This window comes from Mytilus edulis, unplaced genomic scaffold, assembly GCF_963676685.1.
Source record: "Mytilus edulis unplaced genomic scaffold, xbMytEdul2.2 SCAFFOLD_870, whole genome shotgun sequence".
In the NCBI taxonomy this organism is placed as follows: Eukaryota; Metazoa; Mollusca; class Bivalvia; order Mytilida; family Mytilidae; genus Mytilus; species Mytilus edulis.
Window position 1 is genome coordinate 1 of NW_027268850.1, and position 23,365 is coordinate 23,365.

At 33.3% G+C, this 23,365-nt stretch overlaps 1 protein-coding gene across 1 annotated transcript; it reads left to right on the forward strand.

Moving 5' to 3' along the window:
* The first annotated feature begins 2,072 nt into the window (after positions 1 to 2,072).
* On the forward strand, positions 2,073 to 23,173 carry LOC139508764 (polycystin-1-like protein 2). Its single transcript, XM_071296022.1, has 6 exons — positions 2,073 to 2,267; positions 7,236 to 7,790; positions 11,533 to 11,798; positions 14,059 to 14,315; positions 19,830 to 19,983; positions 20,655 to 23,173. The coding sequence occupies exons 1-6, from the start codon at positions 2,218 to 2,220 to the stop codon at positions 21,863 to 21,865; spliced, it is 2,493 nt and encodes an 830-aa protein (XP_071152123.1). The 5' UTR covers positions 2,073 to 2,217; the 3' UTR covers positions 21,866 to 23,173.
* The last annotated feature ends 192 nt before the right edge of the window (positions 23,174 to 23,365 follow it).

A 23,365-nucleotide genomic window follows, 5' to 3' on the forward strand; every position in this document is an offset into this window, starting at 1 on the left:
CAACACATGACAAAAAATTGTTACAGAACTACAGTTGTTGGTTTTCATGCTGACGCTAATGAAATCAAACATTTTTGAATGAATTAACCACTCGTCATACTATTATATACTTACTCATAATTTATGAAAACTTATATTTGCAGGTTTCACCTGTTTCATCAAGCGAAACATTAGAGTGTGAATGTGATCATCTTACCGATTTTGCTGGAGGAGTTTTTCGTATTACCTAATATTGTGGATCCATTTCAAGATGCTTTACTATTTCTGACGTTCTTTGACAACCCAGTTGTAGTTACAGTAGTGATATTGGTCTGGTTGATATATTTTCTGGGTCTTTACAGGGCAAGGCAAGCTGATCGGAAGGATTCGAATTTTGTAAGTGAGAGGTTTAGCTTGTTATAAAACCAGGTTCAATCCACCATTTTCTACATAAGAAAATGCCTGAACAAAGTCAGGAATATGACTGTTGCTATTCATTCGTTTAAATGTGTTTGGACTTTTAATTTCGCATTTGATAAGGACTTTCCGTTTTGAATTTTCCTCGGATGTTCAGTATTTTTTTAGATTTTACTTTTTTTGGGTTAATGAATTTAACATTAAGGTGGTACCAAACATCTTGACTAATATTAGTTTGGCTCGTTTAATTTTCATAAAAATTGAAGTTATATTTACTTTCACTCTTTGACAAATCAAAAAGTTGAACCGACCACTTTATCAAAAAAAAAAAAAGTTGGTTATATAGTAGTTTTGACAAACACTTATTTTGATCGTTGAAAAGCTTTATATTTCCTTAACAATAAAACTTGAGTAAAACGTTCAGCTGAATTTTATAGAGTTATTTCCCTTTACTGTCATGTACCAACATAAGGCATACTAACTGAAAATATAACATCTGTATCGCTTTTAAGGAGTTTTCTTTCATACGGAACGCTCACAACCATAAGCAATAAAAACCAAAATATAAATGATCTATAAGGGATAGCTATAATCATCTTTGATCATAATTGAATGAGGGAGTTAAAGCCTTTGTTTATTAATAGAATTAATATCAATCGATAAATAAGAGCATCAAAATTGATGCAGCAAATATGTTCACGCAGTACGCAGTTTAGAAATAGAATACTGGAAACCAAATGACTAGGATGGGTCACAAGAAGTCTTTTTTCAAATGATCAAAACCCATACAGTAAGCTATATATACGAGACAACATTTGAAAATGATACAAAAGGATAAACCGAATGTCTTGACGTGCAACTGTAAACGAAAAAAAATGTATGCCGGATATATATAGCAAACCAAGCCTTCGACTTTAGACAGGCACATAAAGAATCACAGCAAGTAGTCAGTTTATCAAGGTTTCAAATTAAATGAAGCAAAACACTGTTACACACCATTATAAAAATAAAGGCAACAGTAGTATACCGGTGTTCGAAATTCAGAAATCCATATGCATTGAGCAATAACAAATCCCGATTTCAAACTAAAACTGAGTGCAACGCAGCCAATATGAGAGGAGAACAACGACACAAAAGAAACACAACATTATAAAGAAATACTGTAGTGTTAATAATATCTTAATGATGAAAGAATATTTTTGGGACATTTGGAAGTCTGTTTATTTGACAAAGTCATTATCAAACAATGTCCTGCTCTTTTCACTCTGGAATCATGAAATCAAATGTTAAGTTCAATAACGATTTAATAATGGCAATTGTTATATTATAGTTCGTGTATGTGTGCGTTACATTTTAATGATGTGTTTCTGTTGTGACGTAGTACTCTTATATTTGATGCGTTTTCCTCAGTTTTAGTTTGTAACCCAGATTTGTTTTTTTCTCAATCGATTTAGGAATTTCTGAACAGCGGTATACTGGTGTTGCCTTTTTTAATAGTTAGTTATATGTGACTCAAAGAGACAATTTTAGGAACCACAATTGATTTTTCATGATATATGTCTGTTACATAGTATATTTTCTGTAGGATGGTATAGTGACACCCTTTCCAAGTGATCCTTCGGACCCATTTAAGTATGTTATGTGCATTGTCACTGGATGGCGGTATGAGCTAGAACTACAGCAAACGTTTCATGCTACATAAAAGGCAACAATGGACAAAGTGCAAGGCATTGTTTAAGTAGGACCTCATCACCACAGGTTTTGTTTACATCTGGTGGTGAAGACTGGTTTCTAATTACTTCTTCCTACGATATAGGAGACATGGTGAATGTAATTGTATGGCACGACAACAGTGGTTCCTCGCCATCATGGTTTGTACGCACTATATATATATACAACTCGTCTAAACATCAACCCAACAATGTTAGATCTGTAAATTTGCTTTCGCATATATATATATAAGTCTGAAAATTACTCCAAACAGTGTTAGAGTTAGATTTTCTACTGACAATTTTTGTTCGTCCCTCAGCGGATTCGAACTCCTACCTTTGATACACTACAGCACCAATCGCTTAGCCTCATGTCCAGCGCTCTAGACCACTCGACCACATCCGCTATATTAAAATATAACTTCAATAGTCGTAGTGTTACCTTGTCACGGAAGGCTAATCTAGAGATAGACATGAGACACGTGTTTTTTTAAGCGTGTGTAGATGTTATATTATTATATATATATATATATAATTATAGATTTGACCGATGGTTTTCCCGTTTGAATTGTTTCACACTAGTCATTTTTTGAACCCTTAATGGCTTGCTGTTCGGAAAGACAGATAACCCACAATGAGGTCGTCAACATACAAACTTAATCAAAGGACTGATAATCCTTGTGAGGTCGTCAACATACATACTTGAACAAAAGAACACAGCAGATAACCAATATAGAGGTCTTCAAAATAGAATCTTAAACAAAGGATTGATAATCCATAATGAGGTCGTCAAGATACAAACTTAAACAAGGGACAGATAATCCATAATGAGGTCGTCGACGTACAAACTTAAACAAAGGACTGATAATTGTGAGGTCGTCAACATACAAACTTAAACAAAGGACTGATAATCCTTGTGAGGTCGTCAACATACAAACTTAAACAAAGGACAGATAATCCTTGTGAGGTCGTCAACATACAAACTTAAACGAAGGACTGATAATCCTTGTGAGGTCGTTAACATACAAACTTAAACAAAGGACTGAAAATCCTTGTGAGGTCGTTTACATACAATTCTTTATAAAGCACAAAGGTGTCAGTATTCACCTCAGAAACTTACAAAACCTTTGAATAGACTTATTAAGAAGCGATATAATTACGATACTGTTGTCAAGTCATTAAAGATTGCATATTTTGGCGTTAATATTGAGTCACTGATAAGGTCTTTGCATCGAAACTAAACACATTTATTCTAAAAACAGTTGTTGGCATGACACGGGTTATGTTCTTCTCATATATGTAACACTCCCAAACGTGTCCTGTCCCCCAAACGTGTCCGATTCCCCCAAACGTGTCTATTCTCCCTAAACGTGTCCGTAATATCCAATATTCCCCAAACGTGTCTGATTTTATAACCCCCAAACGTGTCCGATAATTGTTATTCGCCAAAACGTGTCCACTATTTAACGCCAGGACGTCTCACGTCTTTTAGCGCTAATACATGAATAAAATCAATAACGTTTACGGCAATTCTATAATGGGGGACACATTTGATGAAATGATCATTTATTAGTATTAGTTGGTTCAATGCCGGTTGTTATTGCAAATTTAATCTGTAACATATAAATCGACTTTTGACTGAAATTGCTTATAGTCCAGTTGCAAGTATTATACTCGTTTAGAGCGCACAAACATGTACAAACAATTCTAGTTCAGTTGGATTAAGCGTTTACCATAGGATAACACCAAATTAAATTCAAATATAATATATTCAGGTTAAACTATGCCTATACATATTGTTTAAAGATGTCAGTCTTATTTACAAAGCTTGTATTAACAATTAAACAAACAAAGCAAGCAAGCCAAACAAAGTTTTACTTTGCAAGCATTAGGAAATCAGCTGTAATCCGTGAATACTGCACGGTAGGATTTTAAAAGAATTGACTTCCTTTTTTTCAACAGTTCCGATATTTTAAAAGATATTTAAATCATAAACTATTTATCAGGTATTTTAATAAATTTTAGATTTCCAGCATCACTACTAAAGTGAAGACATACAAACAAGAGTCATAAGTCCAGTGCCAAATATTTCATGCATTATTTGAACGATATCATATTAACAATAAATACTATACATAAGTTTTATTATCATACCGGGGATTTAAGATTGGGCCTAAATTTGTTTACGTTTATTCGGGATAAACCTTGGTTAAACTTAAAAATCTAAAGAGCCAGTAAAGACCGATTTTTTTTTAAAACATCACTAAGAAACTATTTGATTCTCTCAAAAAAATGGAAAAAAAAGCTCTAAAAACTATAAACTGGTAGTAAGGTTTTTTATTATGAACTTTTAGTTTCGAGCATCACTTAAATACACGCAAACAAAAGACATTACGTCCAGTGGCAAATATTTCATGCATGGACAGGACGACAACATACTTTGGATAAGTTATATAATGAGATGCAGAAGAATATTTGCCGGACTGACTCTTGGATTGTACCTTAATTATTCCGGGAATTTGGGATTAGGCCTAAATGAATTGTGTACAGTTATAAGAATTTACACTTTACGGTTTTTAGGTATCTACACTAATCGTAACTCGGAATCAAATTATATTTTTTTGGAGCGGAAAAGGACAGTTTTATTTTTACGAAATATCAGTGTAACAATCTTTTAGTTCCCTTTATATTATAGGACAAGTTTGGGGGATTGGGCACGTTTGACGGATTGGGCACGTTTGGGTGTTTATTAAAAAATGGACACGTTTAGGCGTTTAAATAATACAAATGACACGCTTTGACGCCCTTTTTACAACTAGACATGTTTTGCAGTTCAGTGACGTCGATGTGGACACGTTTGGGAGTATCGGACACGTTTGGGGGGAAGGACACGTTTCTGAGTGTTACATATATGTTATGATGGTATGATACTAAACCCCTAACGGGAAGGATTGTGCCTGATGTTCATATGATGAAATCATAATCTTTCAGTCAGTTAAATTGAAGTCTGAGCTGGCATGTCAGTTAACTGCTAGTAGTCTGTTGTTATTTATGTATTATTGTCATTTTGTTTATTTTCTTTGGTTACATCTTCTGACATCAGACTCGGACTTCTCTTGAACTGAATTTTAATGTGCGTATTGTTATGCGTTTACTTTTCTACATTGGTTAGAGGTATAGGGGGAGGGTTGAGATCTCACAAACATGTTTAATCCCGCCGCATTTTTGCGCCTGTCCCAAGTCAGGAGCCTCTGGCCTTTGTTAGTCTTGTATTATTTTAATTTTAGTTTCTTGTGTACAATTCGGAAATTAGTATGGCGTTCATTATCACTGGACTTGTATATATTTGTTTAGGGGCCAGCTGAAGGACGCCTCCGGGTGCGGGAATTTCGCGCTACATTGAAGACCTGTTGGTGACCCTCTGCTGTTGTTTTTTATTTGGTCGGGTTGTTGTCTCTTTGACACATTCCCCATTTCCATTCTCAATTTTAAACTTAAACAAAGGACTGATAATCCTTGTGAGGTCGTCAACATACAAACTTAAACAAAGTTCTGATAATCCTTGTGAGGTCGTCAACATACAAACTTAATCAAAGTTCTGATAATCCTTGTGAGATCGTCAACATACAAACTGAAACAAAGGACTGATAATCCTTGTGAGGTCGTCAACATATATACTTAAACAAAGGACTGATAATCCTTGTGAGGCCGTCAATATACATACTTAAACAAAGGACTGATAATCCTTGTGAGATCGTCAACATACAAACTGAAACAAAGGACTGATAATCCTTGTGAGGTCGTCAACATACATACTTAAACAAAGGACTGATAGTCCTTGTGAGGTCGTCAACATATATACTTAAACAAAGTACTGATAATACTTGTAAGGTTGTCAACATGTTAACCTAAATAAAGGACTAATAATCCTTGTGAGGTCGTCAACATACACACTCAACCAAAAGAAAAATCAGATAACCAATATGGAGGTCGTCAACATAGAATCTTGAACAAAAGACAGATTTACAAAATATCAAGCTTTCAATTGTCCCAAGTCGAAACAATTACTTAAAAAGTAAGAGAATACTGATAAACTGCTATTAACATCAATTTATTAAAGGGGCACTAGCTATCAAATTCATTGTAACCGATTTGACTCAAATTCTCATATTTGGTTTATAACAATGTAAAACATTTATCCAAACTATCAAAAGTCTAAAATAAACAGTTTACAGAGCATGGGGTAGATTATATATAGGTTCGTTTCGTGTGTATTTTAGTCCAGACGCCATCTAATTAACTATCGATTTGACCTCAGATGACCATATAAGCGATGTAAACAAAACAAAAAGATACGAATAGATTAAACCAACACGTGCAATTGTATTTTTATAGGTCTGTTTGATTTTATTTTATAGATTAAAAATAGATGTTTCTCATTGTTTTTAACCATATAAGAATGATTTTATGTGCATCGAATTAGTAATCAAATGGTTTACCGTAGTTTCACTTTCATCGTTGACATTCTTTTTCTTTAACTAACCTGTACACGTACAATGCATGCGTTGTCAATCTCTAGCTAGGGGTTAACTTGAAGTTCACATGAATACCGGTTAGAATGATGATGACGTTTTCACTTGCAAGTGAATCAGTCAAAAATTATGTTTAATCGCTTATTTCAACAAAATTAAAGGAAATTGATTGCTAAAAGCAAATTATTATTTCATTATTCCAATTTGATTAATGATTGATCTAAAAAAAATCATACTTTATTTTTTTATATATATCGTAGCTAGTGCCCCTTTAAGGACAATGCAAATCAATTATATTTTTTGTTTTCTTTAAAGATTTTTTTGAAATTTTGTTTCTATTTTTAGAACAGAGTTGGCTGTCTTCCTTGCCTTTGAGTAACCTGATGATGTCGTCCTATGTTTAGTGGTTCTATAAAAAAAATATGTGGTATGATTTCCAATAATAATACGAAAGGACATGAAGGTTTACTATTGAAGTAATAATTCGATATTGTTTCTTATCTGAATCAGTTCAATAAAAAGTATACATTCGTGTTTTATAGATTATCGATAAAAAAAAAAGTACATGGAGTAAGATAATTTGTTTATCATGTTTTAGGTTTCTATCCAGAATAATTATACAAGACGTGCAGACTAAAAAAGTATTTAATTTCTACTACGATAATTGGCTTGGAATTCAAAGTGGTACTGCTAAAGTGTGTTTGTCAATCAAGTCAGGTTACGAATTGAAGCAACAGTTTTTCCTTAGAACAAGTCAAGATTTACGTAGAGGGCATTTGTGGATCAGTATAATTTCAAAACCACCATGTAGTAATTTTACGAGGGCTCAAAGATTATCATGCGCATTGTCTTTATTGTTGTGTACAATGTTGTCCTGTCTTATGTTTCATGGAATTCCGACTGACGAAACGATTAGTTCTGATGTAGCCAGTATTCAATTTGAATTTTCGCTGAAAGACTTTATCATTGGTTTGCAAAGTAGTATAATAATGTTTCCTATAAACTTTGCCATCATTGAACTTTTTGTGCGATCAAAAACAAAACAGCTACATAAAGAACGATATATGGAAATTGATGTAAACCGTCCAACGACAAGTGATGAAAAAGGATCAGATAAAAAAGATAATGAAATTGTGGCAGTAAAACGATGGATGTAAGTTAACTAATTTTATGATCTGTTTTTTGTATCCCTATGGTGTGAATTCGAAGGGCTCAGTCTATTTATACAGCTAGGTTAATATACCGAAAGCAGTAAAACGATGGGTGTAAGTTAACTTATTTTATTATCTGTTTCTTGTATCCCAACTGTGTGAATTCGAAGGGCTCAGCCTATTTTTAAAGCTAGGTTAATATACCTAAAACGTAAAATAAAAAAAATACTGAACTCCGAGGAAAATTCAAAAAAGGAAGCCCCTAATCAAATGGCAAAATCAAAAGCTCAAACACATCAAACGAATGGATAACAACTGTCATATTCCTGACTTGGTACAGGCATTTTCTTGTGTAGAAAATTGTGGATTGAACCTGGGTTTATAGCTAGTAGCTAAACCTCACTTGTATGACAGTCGCATGAAATTCCTTTATATTGACAACGATGCATACATGTACTTACGCTTATAGAGACATGATACTAATAAATGTACTCGACCATACTAATATGTAGTCGAATTCAATTTGGTCGCAAGTCCGTTATTAAAGTTCTTGTGCATCATGAATTTACATTGTTCTATCGTGTTGATAAGTTTGAATTTTTGAATAATGTTCATGTGCGATTTTGCTCTTAGCATCGTAACAATGCAAACCAAGACAAATTTTTGAAAGACTTAACACACTAGAAGTCTTTCTGCTTACACGTGATATACATTCTGCAATAAGATTGAAAGGAAAGTATCGTCGTCAAGCAAAAATTTTCAAAGGCAAATGAATTTGAACAATACGCAGCACGGATATTTTTGTGCTGACATGAATTATCATTGATATGGTTAATATATTTATAAATTAACTGTTTACACGATTTTAAATTTTTGAAATACTAAGGCTTTTCTACCTCAGGCATAGATTACCTTAGCTGTATTTGGCAAAACTTTTGGGAATTTTGGTCCCTAATGCTGTTCAACTTTGTACTTTATTTGGCCAATTTAACTTTTTGGATTCGAGCGTCACCTATGAGTTTTTTGTAGACGAAATGCGCGTCTGGCGTATATATAAAATTTAGTCCTGGTATCTATGATGAGTTTATTTAAATGTCAGTTAGTAAAACTTATCGAGCCAGATTAAATGAAAACCACGTTTAACGGTGATATGATAGAAAACAAATTAACTCACATTATATCACTAGCTAGATATTTAGTAGTTAACATGCGTGTATTCCAATTCGTCCTTATGGCTATAATTTCGACACCTAAGATGTTAATCGTTTAAGGAGATTTTGCCAGGGAATTTGTTCTTTTAGTATGAAATTTGTCCATGAACTCAACATATATATCATAGTAAAAAAAATGTACACGAGATGCACATTCCTTCTACCTCATCTCATCATTAACAATTTGTTTTTATGTTTATCAACATTCTCTGGCACCTCTTTTCCAAGGCTATTGACCTTAGGCCACACCAATTTAATTTCTTATTCTACGGATTTTTGGACTCCAAAATTTGGGGCGAGCGAGCGATTTGAAGATTTAATAAAAAAATATTTAATTTGCAAATTTTTGAGGCGAAGCTTGAAAAGTAAAGGCGAGCGATTATAATTTTTTTTTGTAAACATAAAAAAGTAGGTTTTGACAATATTAAAGCTTGATTTATCACTTGTACTTTGACATTTCTTTAATTTTCTGAAGTATTTTTTCCCTGTTCATCAAGAAATAATTAAATCTGGTCTATGTATGTGTGACTGACAATATAAGTTATAATATATTTGTTTGTACAAAAGGGCTCATATTTTCTCAAAGAACTATATATCTATCTGGTATTAAATGGTCAAAACATGTCCAAGAGTTTTGTAACATTCCTGGACCATATTAACAAATTTACTTTAACAGTTTAATAATATTTAAAATAAGTGGACCCCTCTTTTAGAAAAAGTTGTTTAAAATATGATGTAACTCTCCTCTTTTTGGGTACAAAATTATAAGTTTTCAAAGGTTTTGTATAGAAGAACTATACAAATCCTTGGTATTTCTATTTTCTTTTCTACATCAGTAAAATGACCCCTTGTCTGAGGGAGGGTTGTTCTCAACCTGATAATAACAAACACAGGTCAAAGTACGGCCTTTTACACAGGGTTTTTATACACCCTAAACAGCAGGCTATAAAGGACCCCAAAATTATAAGCGTACACAATTCAAACAGGAAAACCAACGATCTAATTTATATATCATGCATATCCATACGGGAAAATACTAATGAACAACATCAACAAACGATAACTGCTGATCGACAGGCCCCTCAATCAATCAGGACAGGTGCATAAACATGCAGCGGCTATGGATAGTTTTGTTTCGCCAGCATACAATATAATTGCAGTTGAAGGCAAATGCTTCAGAAGTTTTTTATACTTTATTCTAACAACGAACATTTTTTTATAGGGAATATAAGTAAGGGGGAAAGTAACCAATTTTTTCTTCTTTACAGGTATTCCCGCTGTTATAAATTTATACGGAGCACTCCCGCTTTAAATAAATAGGTTTCATGCTGAAACAAATATTCTCACAGATATTTACAAAGTGTGGTGGGGTGCTTTTATGTTTAAAATCGTTATATACAGGTTAGACTGTGATTTTAAAAACAAATGTTGATATCTTTTTATAATATTTACAAAAAAACGGTGCGGGAAATGGACATGATTACATTTCCGGATGCGGGAATATAAAAAAAATTAAAAAAATCTGTTTGAAAAAAAATAGGTGCGGGCGGGTCCGTCGAACAAGGAATCAAATTGGTGTGGCCTTAAGTAGAATTTTTCATCTTATGTAGATTTGGTTGGTTATTGCCGGTAGACAAAACTCGGAGTATCACAAGAAGATACTAATTTTGCATTATTAAATAGGAAACTGTTTTCGTAATATAAAAGAAATATGATAGGTAGTCATCTATGAAACAAAATCAGTATATGTGCAGCAAACAACACACAAAAAACAAAGAAACATGGCTTTTACTGCTGTTCTTCGTCTCTAAGTTATTATGAGCGTCACTGATGAGTCTTATGTAGACGAAACGTGCGTCTGGCGTACTGGATTATAATCCTGGTACCTTTGATAACTATTATTAAAATATCGCAGAGCAAACTTCTTACATCGAAATCTTTCCCAATTCTCTTTCAGACTTTCCGTTCGAATGTTTATATGGAGTTCGGTATTTTTTATTATACTTTATAAAGATACCAGAGCGATAGATAAACTCATAGATCAAAAATAAACTGACAACGCCATGGCTGAAAATAAAAAGACAAACAGACAAATAATAGCACAGACGACACAACATAGTAAACTAAAGACTAAGCAAAACGAACCCCACCAAAAACTGGATTGATCTTAGGTGCTCAAGAAGGGTAAGTAGATCCTGCTCCACATGTGGTACCGGTCGTGTTGCTAATGTTCTTACAAATCCAATAAATAGTCTAATTCGGTCGGTCACATTTGTGAAAAGGGATAGGGTATTGTAGTTAATTTTAGTTAATCGAAATACCTCTTATAATCATAATGCTTTTGGATCTTTTTATATCAGTACTTAAACGATATTTGTAAATTGATATAACTACATATAGTGTAACCTGTCTAAACTGAACCTCTTCGGGGCCAAATATTTGTTAGGTTTAAACAGGTTAACATCTCATAAAGTTTGATATACTGGTTTGAACAGGTTTCCCTGTATTTTTTATCAAAACTTTATATTTTCAGGTTTCCATGGTGGGTTATATACATTGCATGGACCACAACTATTTTGACTTCGTTGGTTTCGTCATATTGTGTTATGCTGTACGGATTAAGATATGGCTACTATGAAAGTTTGAATTGGCTTGTTTCCTTTCTTACAGCATTTGTTGATGATGTCTTTTTAATGGAACCTATCAGTGTTGTGCTTTTTGCCATGTTGTTCACATTTATATTGAAACGGGAGATCAAAATTGATTCAGCTCCAGCCTTGATTGTACACAAACCAGAAGGTAAGTTTGTTAATCTTAAGTAGATTTTTTGTGTAGTTTCTAATGATATTAATCTCCTGATGGTGACGCCATAAGTCACCTCTACAATCGGTGACGCCATAAGTCACCTATTCTATCGGTGACGCAATAAGTCACCTCTTCTATCGGTGACGCCATAAGTCACCTCTTCTATCGGTGACGCAATAAGTCACCTCTCTTATCGGTGAAGCCATAACTTACCTCTCCTATTGGTGACGCCATAAGTTACCTCTCCTATCGGTGACGCCATAAATCACGATGAGTTTGCGTTATGTCTGCTCATCAGCAAGTCAGTCCGTCAGACAGTTTGTTAAGTAAACTTATCGTCTATACAAGATTGAAAACAGTTTCTGCACTTGTTCTTTAACTAGAGATTAGATACTTAAGATAGAGTCATATCATAAAAAGATACATATATAATTTGAGTTATGTTTTGGATGGTGTGGTCCGTTGACATAGAAAACTACTAGTACTGAGAACTTCAATTTAATTCATAACCTTTGATTAAAATGATGAGATATTTGGATTGATGTGTAACAAATGAAGTTTGAGTTTCGTTCTGGTTGTGTGACTTTCATCGGAGTTGTCAATGTGCTTTCTAATTACAGTGTTATTTTAGTGGATTGAGGAAAACTTGCATTTTCATGGATATTTGATTTTCATGGTTTGTCAATCTGTGCATACAAAACTTATAGAAAAAAAGTGATTATTTTTGGAGAAAAAACCTTCAATGAATATGAGGTGGATCGGAAATATAAAAAAGTATTCAACTATAAAAAAAGAAGAAGCGGCATGAATGCCAATGAGACAACTCTCCACGAGAGATCAAATAACACAGCAATTACAACTATAGGTCACTGTACGACCTCCAATGAATAAAGCCCAAACCGCTTAGTCAGCTACAAAAGACCCCGAAATGACAAATGTAATTTCAAACCAGAAAACTAACGGAATTTTTGTACAAAAAAATGAGAAAAATTACCAAAATACAAATATGTAACACATAAATAAATAAATAAATAAAGGACAACCACTGATTTACAGGCTTCTGACTTGTGACAGACATTCATGATCAATTGTGGATATATACCTTTGAAAATAAGGTAAAAGTCTGTTACTCATGAAAACAATCAAAAAGTGTTGGGAATTTTGGACTAGCGAGACAATTTTTGTGACAGGGTAGAGATTTTCAGCTCTGTACACAATATCTTTATTTCAATCTTTAACAAATTAATTTTACAAATATATATATAATAAATATTGTGAACACACATACGGATCTTTGTTTGTATGGCCCAACAACGAAGTTGTCGGTGCCATATAGTTTTACCCTTGTCCGTCATTTCGTAATTCCGTAATTCCGTCATTCCGTAATTCCCCAACAAACCAGTTTTTTTTTTCTAAACGCCTTGAGATATTAGGCTCATTTTCGGTATGTGAGCTAACCATGATGAGTTACAGATCAAGTTTAAGGTTCGTTCCGCTCCGCTATTTTTTGCCGAAATTACGGGCTTTGGCATGGACTTTGATAAATTGTTGAAAATCAGTTATACGGAGTTTTTTTTAAATCCCTTGAGATATTCGGCTGATTTTTGGTATGTGAGTTAACCATGGTGAGTTACAGATCAAGTTTACGTTTCGTTCTGCTCCAAAAAATTTTGCCGAAATTACGGGCTTTGGACTTTGATAAATTGTTGAAAATCACAGTTATACGGAGTTTTTTTCTAAACGCCTTGAACTATTGGGCTGATTTTTGGTATGTAAGTTAACCAAGGTGAGTTACAGATCAAGTTTAAGTTTCGTTCTGCTCCACTAATTTTGCTGAATTAACATACTTTGGACTTTGATAAACTGTTGAAAATCACAGTTATACGGAGTTTTTTTCTAAACGCCTTGAGATATTGGGCTGATTTTGGTATGTTAGTTAACCATGATGGATTACAGATCAAGTTTAAGTTGAGTTCTGCTCAGCTCATTTTTCCCGAAATTAACAGTTTAAGATTTTAAAAATTGTTGAAAATCACAGTTATATGGACTTTTTTTCTATATGCCTTCAGATTTTGAGCTGATTCTTAATATGTGAGACTACCATCATGTTTGTGTCCACATGCGTTGTTGAAATTGCTGTTTTTAAACTTTTTTAGACGAGGCCATTCGTGTCGTTTTGACACATCTAGTTTCTTTCCTTTTTTGATACATAACTTTGATGATATCTATTGAAACAATTATCTTTTCATTCCAGAAAACAATACATTATTGCAGAAAAGAAGTAATACGAAGTCAATTATCCCAGGGCATGCTTCAAAAAAAGATTTGAGGAAAGCTAAACAAGAACTTGATTTAAAAGAAAAAATCCAGACAAATCTTCAAGATATAATTCTTTATGTGTTTTTTACATTTATGTTGTTATTTGTTGTACACAACCACCGACCAGTGGAGAAATGTTTCATGCAGTCACAAGATATCAACAATATTTTTATCCAAAATACATTAGAAAATGTAAGTATTACAAACAAGAAAGAAATAAGCAAAGGAGCAATCATAAACCATTAGTCAAATTAGACGGAACAATCTCATAAATCCATCAATAAGATACAAATAAATGAAAATTTAAACAAATGGTCTCCTTTAGGAGCGAGACAGGATATGTCGACAAATAAGTTTCTCCTGTTTTTAGTGCATCACACGCCTTGTAAATCCTCATTCAATCCACATTCCATCCTCATTCAATCCACATTCCATACTCATTCAATCCACATTACATCCTCATCCAATCCACATGCCATCCTCATTCAATCCACATTCCATCCACATTCAATCCACATTCCATCCTCATTCAATCCACATTCCATCCACATTCAATCTACATTCCATCCTCATTCAATCCACATTCCATCCTCATCCAATCCACGTTCAATCCTCATCCAATCCACATTCAATCTACATTCCATCCACATTCAATCTACATTCCATCCTCATTCAATCCACATTCCATCCTCATCCAATCCACATTCAATCCTCATCCAATCCACATTCAATCTACATTCCATCATCATTCAATCACATTCCATCCTCATCCAATCCACATTCAATCTACATTCCATCCTCATTCAATCCACATTCAATCCACATTCTATCCTCATTTCACAGAAGTTAAAATACCAGACCAGACTATACTGGGATCTAAGGAGCTAAGACGCGAAGCACATCGCTATTAGCATGATTAGTTGAAACACCGATACTGGTTTTATATTCACCACTTTGAGATAATGGTGGCCGTATTAATCCACTGCGTCTAAACTACCAACGCAAACAATTTTGGACACAATGAAATCTATTATGTATCAACAGACAGAGAAAAGGGTAGGATTTCTATTTATTTATTTGTTTTTTTCTATGATACCGAACAATATAAATACAAAAATAACTATGTTTGATTGAGGTAATATATTTTCTACAACCGTTTCTAGTTAAACGGAGAAATAAGTAAACGTTCACGTCAAAATGATGAATTGCGTGAATATTGTCTCGAGTTTGTTGAATTTCTCGCTAAACTGCACATTGCATGAAACGGATGGTACCGGAAGAAAGATATTACTATGGAGATTGCGAGAATAGTTACTTTGAGCACGTCAATGTGTGAATGTGTGTGCATTAAACGAAAAAAATCATGTCAAAATCAAAGGATCTGGTTTTGACAATGTTATTTTTTAAATAAAGACACAGTTTTGTTTTGTAGAGGACACGGGTTTTCTTTTGTTGGCAGCGTGAACATGCATCCATACATTGTCTACCGATAAAAAATCAAAATAAATTTCATCGTAAAACAAGCCGTTGTCGTGTTAAAATTTATATTTAACGGGCACTTTTCGGAATAAGGAGGTCACCTTTTTCGAAAGCGAAACGTATACAAAGACAATAATAGTGCAATGACTTGACATATTAACGATATAAGGATTCGGCCCGAAACAGGGGAAAAAGCTCGACAGAGCCTCGCATTTCCACGTTTCTTAGCCTCATCCTTATATCGTTGCTATGTCAAGTCAATGCACTATTATTGTCTTTATACTGCAATCTAAAAAACATATTCAATTATGTTTAATGTGGTAATGTTATTATTTGATTTAAATACTGGGAAACTTCACCCTTTTATAAAAAGGCCTCATATCACGCAGGCTCATGCAGACGGAGAAATATACAACACTATATAAATAACACATAGCTGAGAGGGTGATAGAGCAGATTGTTACCCCGAGAAAACATTGTCAACTGAGGCGAAGCCGAGGTTGACAATGTCTTTTCGAGGGGTAACTATCTGCTCTATCACCCTCTCAGATATGTGTTATTTAATTTATTATACTGAATGTTCTGTTATTACTGTCGATTAAATTTAAAATTCAAAGTAATAAACTATGACATCTTGTACATAACCATCCGTATTTAATAAAGCGCACACTTGATCAAACGTCTCCGTGAAGGGTAATAGAGTATTTGCCATAGGATATAGTCGTATTTAATAAAGCGCACACTTGATCAAGCGTCTCTGTGAAGGGTGCTAGAGTATTTGTCATAGGAAAGAGTCGTGTTTAATAAAGCGCACACTTGATCAAGCGTCTCCATGAAGGGTAACACAGTAAATTGACACCCTCGTATTAGCCAATAAAAATCTGGCATTTTGACATGAAGTATAATAAAATGAAATATACATTGCCTGTTGAAACCCACAATCGATGGTAAACGAATGTTTTTTTTCTAAAAATTGCAAAAGAAATAAGTTTGAGTCGTTTTAAACATTGGAAACAAGAACAGGTTGAAGAGGTCGTATGAATAATTAATTATAATTTCGGCAATATCTTTTTAAATATTCATGAGGAAGAGTGATATCGGGTCAGTGACTGTATATGACATAGAAATATACAGTCAACGCATTTTGACTGCTCAAATGGAACGGGTGCGGTATGAATTATTGCGTTTACACGTATCTCCAAACGAAGTTTAAATTGAATATAAATACTCTCAAACATACAATTGTATTAATTATCTTATAACATTAGGATGTTTGTTTGTTTACTATATAATACTAGAATTAAAATCAAAAGATGCAGTATGATTGTGTCATCATAATAATTTAGTAACATTAGCTACTCGACGGGTTTCGCATTTGGAAAAGGATCTTCTCACCATTCCGGAGCACCTGATATCACCCCCATTTCTTGCGGTGTTCGTAATGCTTAGTCTTAGGCTTTTTTTGTATTGTCTTGTAAACTATTATTTGTCAGTTTTTCTTTTTTACCCGAAGTGTTGTCAGTGATTTCAATTTATGAGTTTGATCTTACGCCCCTCTTTTATTACAAGAGTAAAGCACGTTTACTTATAGCTTCACTTACAATATTAACTATCACAAACATATTTATTTATTGACGGACAGCCAGGAAACGAATTTAAACTGCTCTGCCCTTATTAATCATGCATGCAACCACGTTAGATATTCTGGTACCGTAAGATAAAGGTTTCGCCGCTTGGTCTCGCATAACGACGAGACAAGATACCAATTGATGTGAATTGTGAGAATAAACATGATAATCAAACTCACATATCGCTAATTAAGCTGGTGTCTCTGTTTTCTGTTTTTGCATGAAATATTAAGATGGTACACGATAGAGTTATATTGTATCAGTGGCGGACGCAGGAAGTTTATAGATGGCAACCCTCCACCATTTTGTTTTGATGACACAATACATAAAAATTATATGTTTTTCACGATTTATATGATTTTTTTTTAATTATTAGCATCTAATCGTCAAAAAAATGTTTGCATCGCTATGCTCGGTGGTATATATTCCGTTTTATGCAATTACGCAACGTTTAAAAAATCCTAGATTCGCTCCTATATATATACAATTATAAACTTGACTGGAATGTTAACATTTGTCAACGCACGATTATCAATTCTTAACGTAGATCTGAAAGAACCGTTTATTTATAAAAATGCATATATGGTGATCACGTGAAACTGTAGACAATGTAAAAACAAATGCCACATGCAGTTTGTGCAACAAGTCTTTACCCTCATACATGAGACGATATTTGATGACAGTCTAGCAGTTCTTAATCAACTAATTGAAGTTTCAGTGTAATTTTTTCGCGAAAAATGTTGGAATGCCAATATTATTTTTGTCTTGCTTCACAAAATTTGTGGACACAGACACAACAGTTGGCGCAGCATTTAAATCACAAATGCTGGCTTGATCTGCTAAGATTGGAGAGTATCGTAATCCTTGGCTAGCGAAGATGTCATGAAAGTTGTAGTCTTTCTGATGCTTGATAATAAATATTCTAAGCAAAAGTTAGATTTACGTTTTGCGATTTTGCATTATATTCTACGAAAAAAGGGTCCATTTTCGTGAAATTCTATTAGAACGAAACCGGGCGTATACATTGTCAAAACTGTGTCCTTCCATTTTGACATGACCTAATTGTTTCGTTCAATGCACACAAATACAATTGTTGACTATTTTTTTATCGATATGTTAAAAAATTTCTATTTGTACCATATTTTTCGTAAAATGTGCACAATTCAACTAAAAATTAACGAAATTCGAAGCAAGGTTAAATCAATTCGCCGTTTTCACCTGCCTTTTTACTAACATTGTATTTCTCTGTTTATCTAGTACGGCTCTAGAAAAAAAAAATCTAATAATCGAAAATAGTTATATATGTATTTTTATTTTTCAGTATCATTAAAATAACAAATAAATTAAGAAAAATGACACCTTTTCTCTTTCTTAATTATACGTTACCGAACCGGATATTAGATTCCGTTGAGTTCAAACATTTTTTATAGGGTAGTTTAGACACAGTTAACTCAAACTATCGATTTTTGGTATGAAGTCCTTCAAGTTAAAACATGCACGAGCATAAAGTACTAGCTGATTTATATTTAAACATAGTGTCGATCAAAAAGTCATGTATTTTGCTAATATGATCTTCAGTGTATTTGTTGTTAGAATCCAGGAATTTGTATTACTCATGTAATACGGCACATAGGGTAGGCTCTGCGTTCTTTGCAAGACATTTGTGTTACTCATGTAATACGGCACATAGGGTAGGCTCTGCGTTCTTCACAAGGAATTTGTAATACTCATGTAATACGACACATAGGGTAGGCTGTGCCATCTTCACAAATAATTTGTATTACTCGTGTAATACGGCACATAGGTTAGACTGTGCCATCGTCACAAGGAATTTGTATTACTCATGTAATACGGCACATAGGGTAGGCTCTGCGTTCTTCACAAGGAGTTTGTATTACTAGTACTCATGTAATACGACACATAGGGTAGGCTCTGCATACCTAGTAAATATTTTTTTCTTTGAACTAAACTTCATTTCTGATTAATATCTTGTACTTTAAAGGCAACTTCATAATGTTTATAAGTGATGTATATTTTGCACTCTGAAGCATTTGTTCCAAAAAAAATCAATTTGCCGTGTCTTAAGGCTTATACCAAGGTGAGCATTTTATACTATAAATTATAACACAACATTGACTTCTGTATCTCTATTTTTTACATTGTTACTTATTATTTCTGTTTTGTTTGTTCCCACATTATTGTCGTCATATTTAATGGAATTCAACGCGACTGGCAAGCAAGTAAGAAGTCATACAAATGTAGCTATAAAACCAGGTTTGTCATGTTCTAAATGAGAAAATGTCTTTACCAAGTCAGGAATATGACAATTGTTATCTATTCGTTTGATGTGGTTGGGATTTGTTGATTTTAACATTTGAAGAGGAACTTCCTGTTTTGAACTTTTCTAAAAGTTCGGTATTTTTGTTCAGTCTTACCGCTTCACCGCTAACTTGCTTTCAGACTTGTAAAATTCTGATCTTCAAGCCAACAAAATCCAATCAAAATTTTCCAAAAATTGAGCTTCAAGCTTGTGCACCCAAAATTTAATCGTAAATGCTGTTTGCAATTTTACTTCTTAAAACTAAATTGTATTTTGTAGGTTAAGACACGTGGTGATATTTGGACTTATATCAACGAAAGTGTTATTCCTCCATTGAGTAGAACAATACCTAATGACATGTCAAAGAAGATTCCAGAAAATGATTTTCTACTGATAGGAAAATTTCGTCTGCGACAGATAAGAGTTAAAAGAGGTAAACAATATAAATGATAACAAATATAACAAAAACGAATTATGTGACTGTAAATATTTGATGCACATTCAAACATAACACTAGTAATTTTGGGGTCCTTTATAGCTTGTTGTTCGGTGTGAGCCAAGGCTCCGTGTAGAAGGCCGTACCTTGACCTATAATTGTTTACTTTTATAAATTGTTATTTGGATGGAGAGTTGTCTCATTGGCACTCATACCACATCTTCCTTTATCTATTAACATTATAGTTTCACACACTTATATTACAGATCAGATTTAACATTACATATTTTTTCGAGATTTTTTTACAAGCGAAAGGTTGCACCATTATCAAACAACCTTTAGTTTGATTATTGTTCATGTACTCTTGTCACTTTTTTTTTTAACTTTTAAATATTTGAAATACTAAGGCTTTTCTACCTCAGGAATAAACTACCTTTAAGTAGCTGTATTTAACAAGACTTTAAGGACTTCTGGTCCTCAATGCTCTTCAACTTCGGACTTTTTTTTACCTTTTTAACTTTTTTAGATTCGAGCGTCACTGATGAGTCTTTTGTAGACGAAACGCGAGTTTGGCGTAAATACAAAATTTAATCCAGGTATCTATGATGAGTTTATTTCCAAAATATCTAAAAATGGCATGTTTTCATGAACACCTTTGCTTTTTTCAGACAGCTGTAAATTCCCAGATAAGTTGAGGAAACTGTTTGGCTTGGACCATCTTGGCATGAAATGTACATCTACATTGAACACGGTAAATGATGACAATGACAATTACAACAAGTCGTGGCAGATTCAGTCACAACTAGTAAAACCCACTGATGAATGGTCCTTCCAACATGCTTGGGACTTAGAGTCTGTACCATATCTAGGCGAGCGGGCAATATATGGTGGTGGTGGCTACTTGGTTGACATGAACACAGGTCCTACATCTATTTTAAAGATTTCAGAGTTAATGCTTAAGTCATGGATTGACACAAGAACAAGAGCTTTTTTCATAGAATTCGTATTGTATAATCCCAATGTTAATATGTATAGTTCAGTTATGATCGTGTTTGAGTATAGCAGTCCTGGCACAGTTACAACATCATTTCAGATATATACAACACCTTTATCCCACTACTCCACTAGTAAAGAAATTATTAGTTTGGTGTTCGAGATAGTATTTTTTCTTTTGACGATTTTCGTGTCTTATATTGAGATCAAAAAGATAAGACTGGTCGGTTTGAAAACTTACTTTAAAAGGTTTTGGAACAAACTTTCCATGTTGATGTTAATATTGTGCTATACTTCAATGGCGATTTTTATAGAGAGATTTAGAATGATAACACACATAATCCGGCAGTATAGAAGTGATGGTAAAAACAGCTACATTAATTTTAGTCTTGCAATCTTATGGGATTGCATATTATTTTACATTTTGGCTTTTTTAACCGTAATTACAATGATAAAACTACTGAAACTTTTAATGCTGAATCAGAAATTGAAATACCTATTTTCATTGATGGAACATGTAAAAAAACCTTTAAAATATTTCTTTTTTATCTATGTAATTTCATTGTTAGCGTTTGCATGTTGTGGGCATTTGTTATTTGGCGCATCATTAGCTGGTTATAGATCATTCGGAGACAGTTTGATGGTCCTTATAGAATGTACTTTCAGGATAGTCAATTATAATCAATACCTTGAATTTCATCCAGAATTAGGTCCTCTTTTTATACTTTTGTTCATATTTATATTTGTGTTTGGTTTAATGAATATGTTTACTGTCATTGTAATGAATGCGCAGAAATCCTTAAGACAAAAAGGAGTAAAACATGACGACCAGCTAACATTAATGATTAAGTACTTAGTGCACAGCATTAGAAGAATGTTTCGATAACATAATAAATCAGTACTTAGTGAGTTGCATTAAAAGAGTGTTCCGATAATATAATAAATCAGTTCTTAGTGAGCAGCATTAGAAGAATTTTCCGATAATATAATAATTCAGTACTCAGTGCAGCATTTGAAACATATTTCGATAATAAAATAAATCAGTACTTAGTGAGTAGCATTAGAAGCATATTTCGATGATATACTAAATCAGTACTTAGTGATTAGCATTAGAAGAATGTTTCGATAATAAATTAAATCAGTTAACTGTTTTTAGTGAGCAGCAACAGAAGAATGTTTCGATAATAAATTGAATCAGTTAACTGTTTTTAGTGAGCAGCAACAGAAGAATTTTCGATAATAAATTGAATTAGTTAACTGTTTTTAGTGAGCAACAACAGATGAATGTTTCAATAATAAATTCAATCAGTTTTTAGTGAGCAGCAACAGAAGAATTTTCGATAATAAATTGAATCAGTTAACAGTTTTAGTGAGCAGCAACAGAAGAATGTTTCGATAATAAATTGAATCAGTTAACTGTTTTTAGTGAGCAGCAACAGAAGAATTTTCGATAATAAATTGAATCAGTTAACTGTTTTTAGTGAGCAACAACAGATGAATGTTTCAATAATAAATTCAATCAGTTTTTAGTGAGCAGCAACAGAAGAATGTTTCGATAATAAATTGAATCAGTGAACTGTTTTTAGTGAGCAGCAACAGATCAATTGTCGATAATAAATTGAATCAGTTAACAGTTTTAGTGAGCAGCAACAGAAGAATGTTTCGATAATAAATTGAATCAGTTAACTGTTTTTAGTGAGCAGCAACAGAAGAATTTTCGATAATAACTTGAATCAGTTAACTGTTTTTAGTGAGCAACAACAGATGAATGTTTCAATAATAAATTCAATCAGTTTTTAGTGAGCAGCAACAGAAGAATGTTTCGATAATATGACAAATCAGTAATTAGAGTCAATGAGCAGCGTCAGAAGAATGTCTTGATAATATAATAAAGTACTTCTTAGTATACAGAACCAGCAGAATGTTTCAATGAAATGACAAATTAACGCTTAGTGAGCAGCTTCGGATGATATTTGATAATATAATAAATCAGTACGTAATGAGCAGATTCAGATGATATTTTGATAATATAATAAATCAGTACTTAGTGAGTAGCTTGAGCTGATATTTTGATAATATAATAAAGCAGTTCCAAGTGAGCAGCTTCACATGATGTTTTGATAATATAAAATCAGTACTTAGTGAGCAGCTTCAGATTATGTTTTGATAATATAATAAATCAGTTAGTTTGCTAGTCTTAATTTTCATCAAACGCCATACTTGTGTGCAGACATGAAAAAAAACGAATGGCCAGGTAATTTTTTATAAAGTTTATGTTCATAAATTATTTCAACTCCCACCTGTTTGCACTGCTGTATAACTTTGTATTTCATTCTTCGTTATGATTATTTTGAACGTCACTGATTATAATACTCGTTCTTTTAAG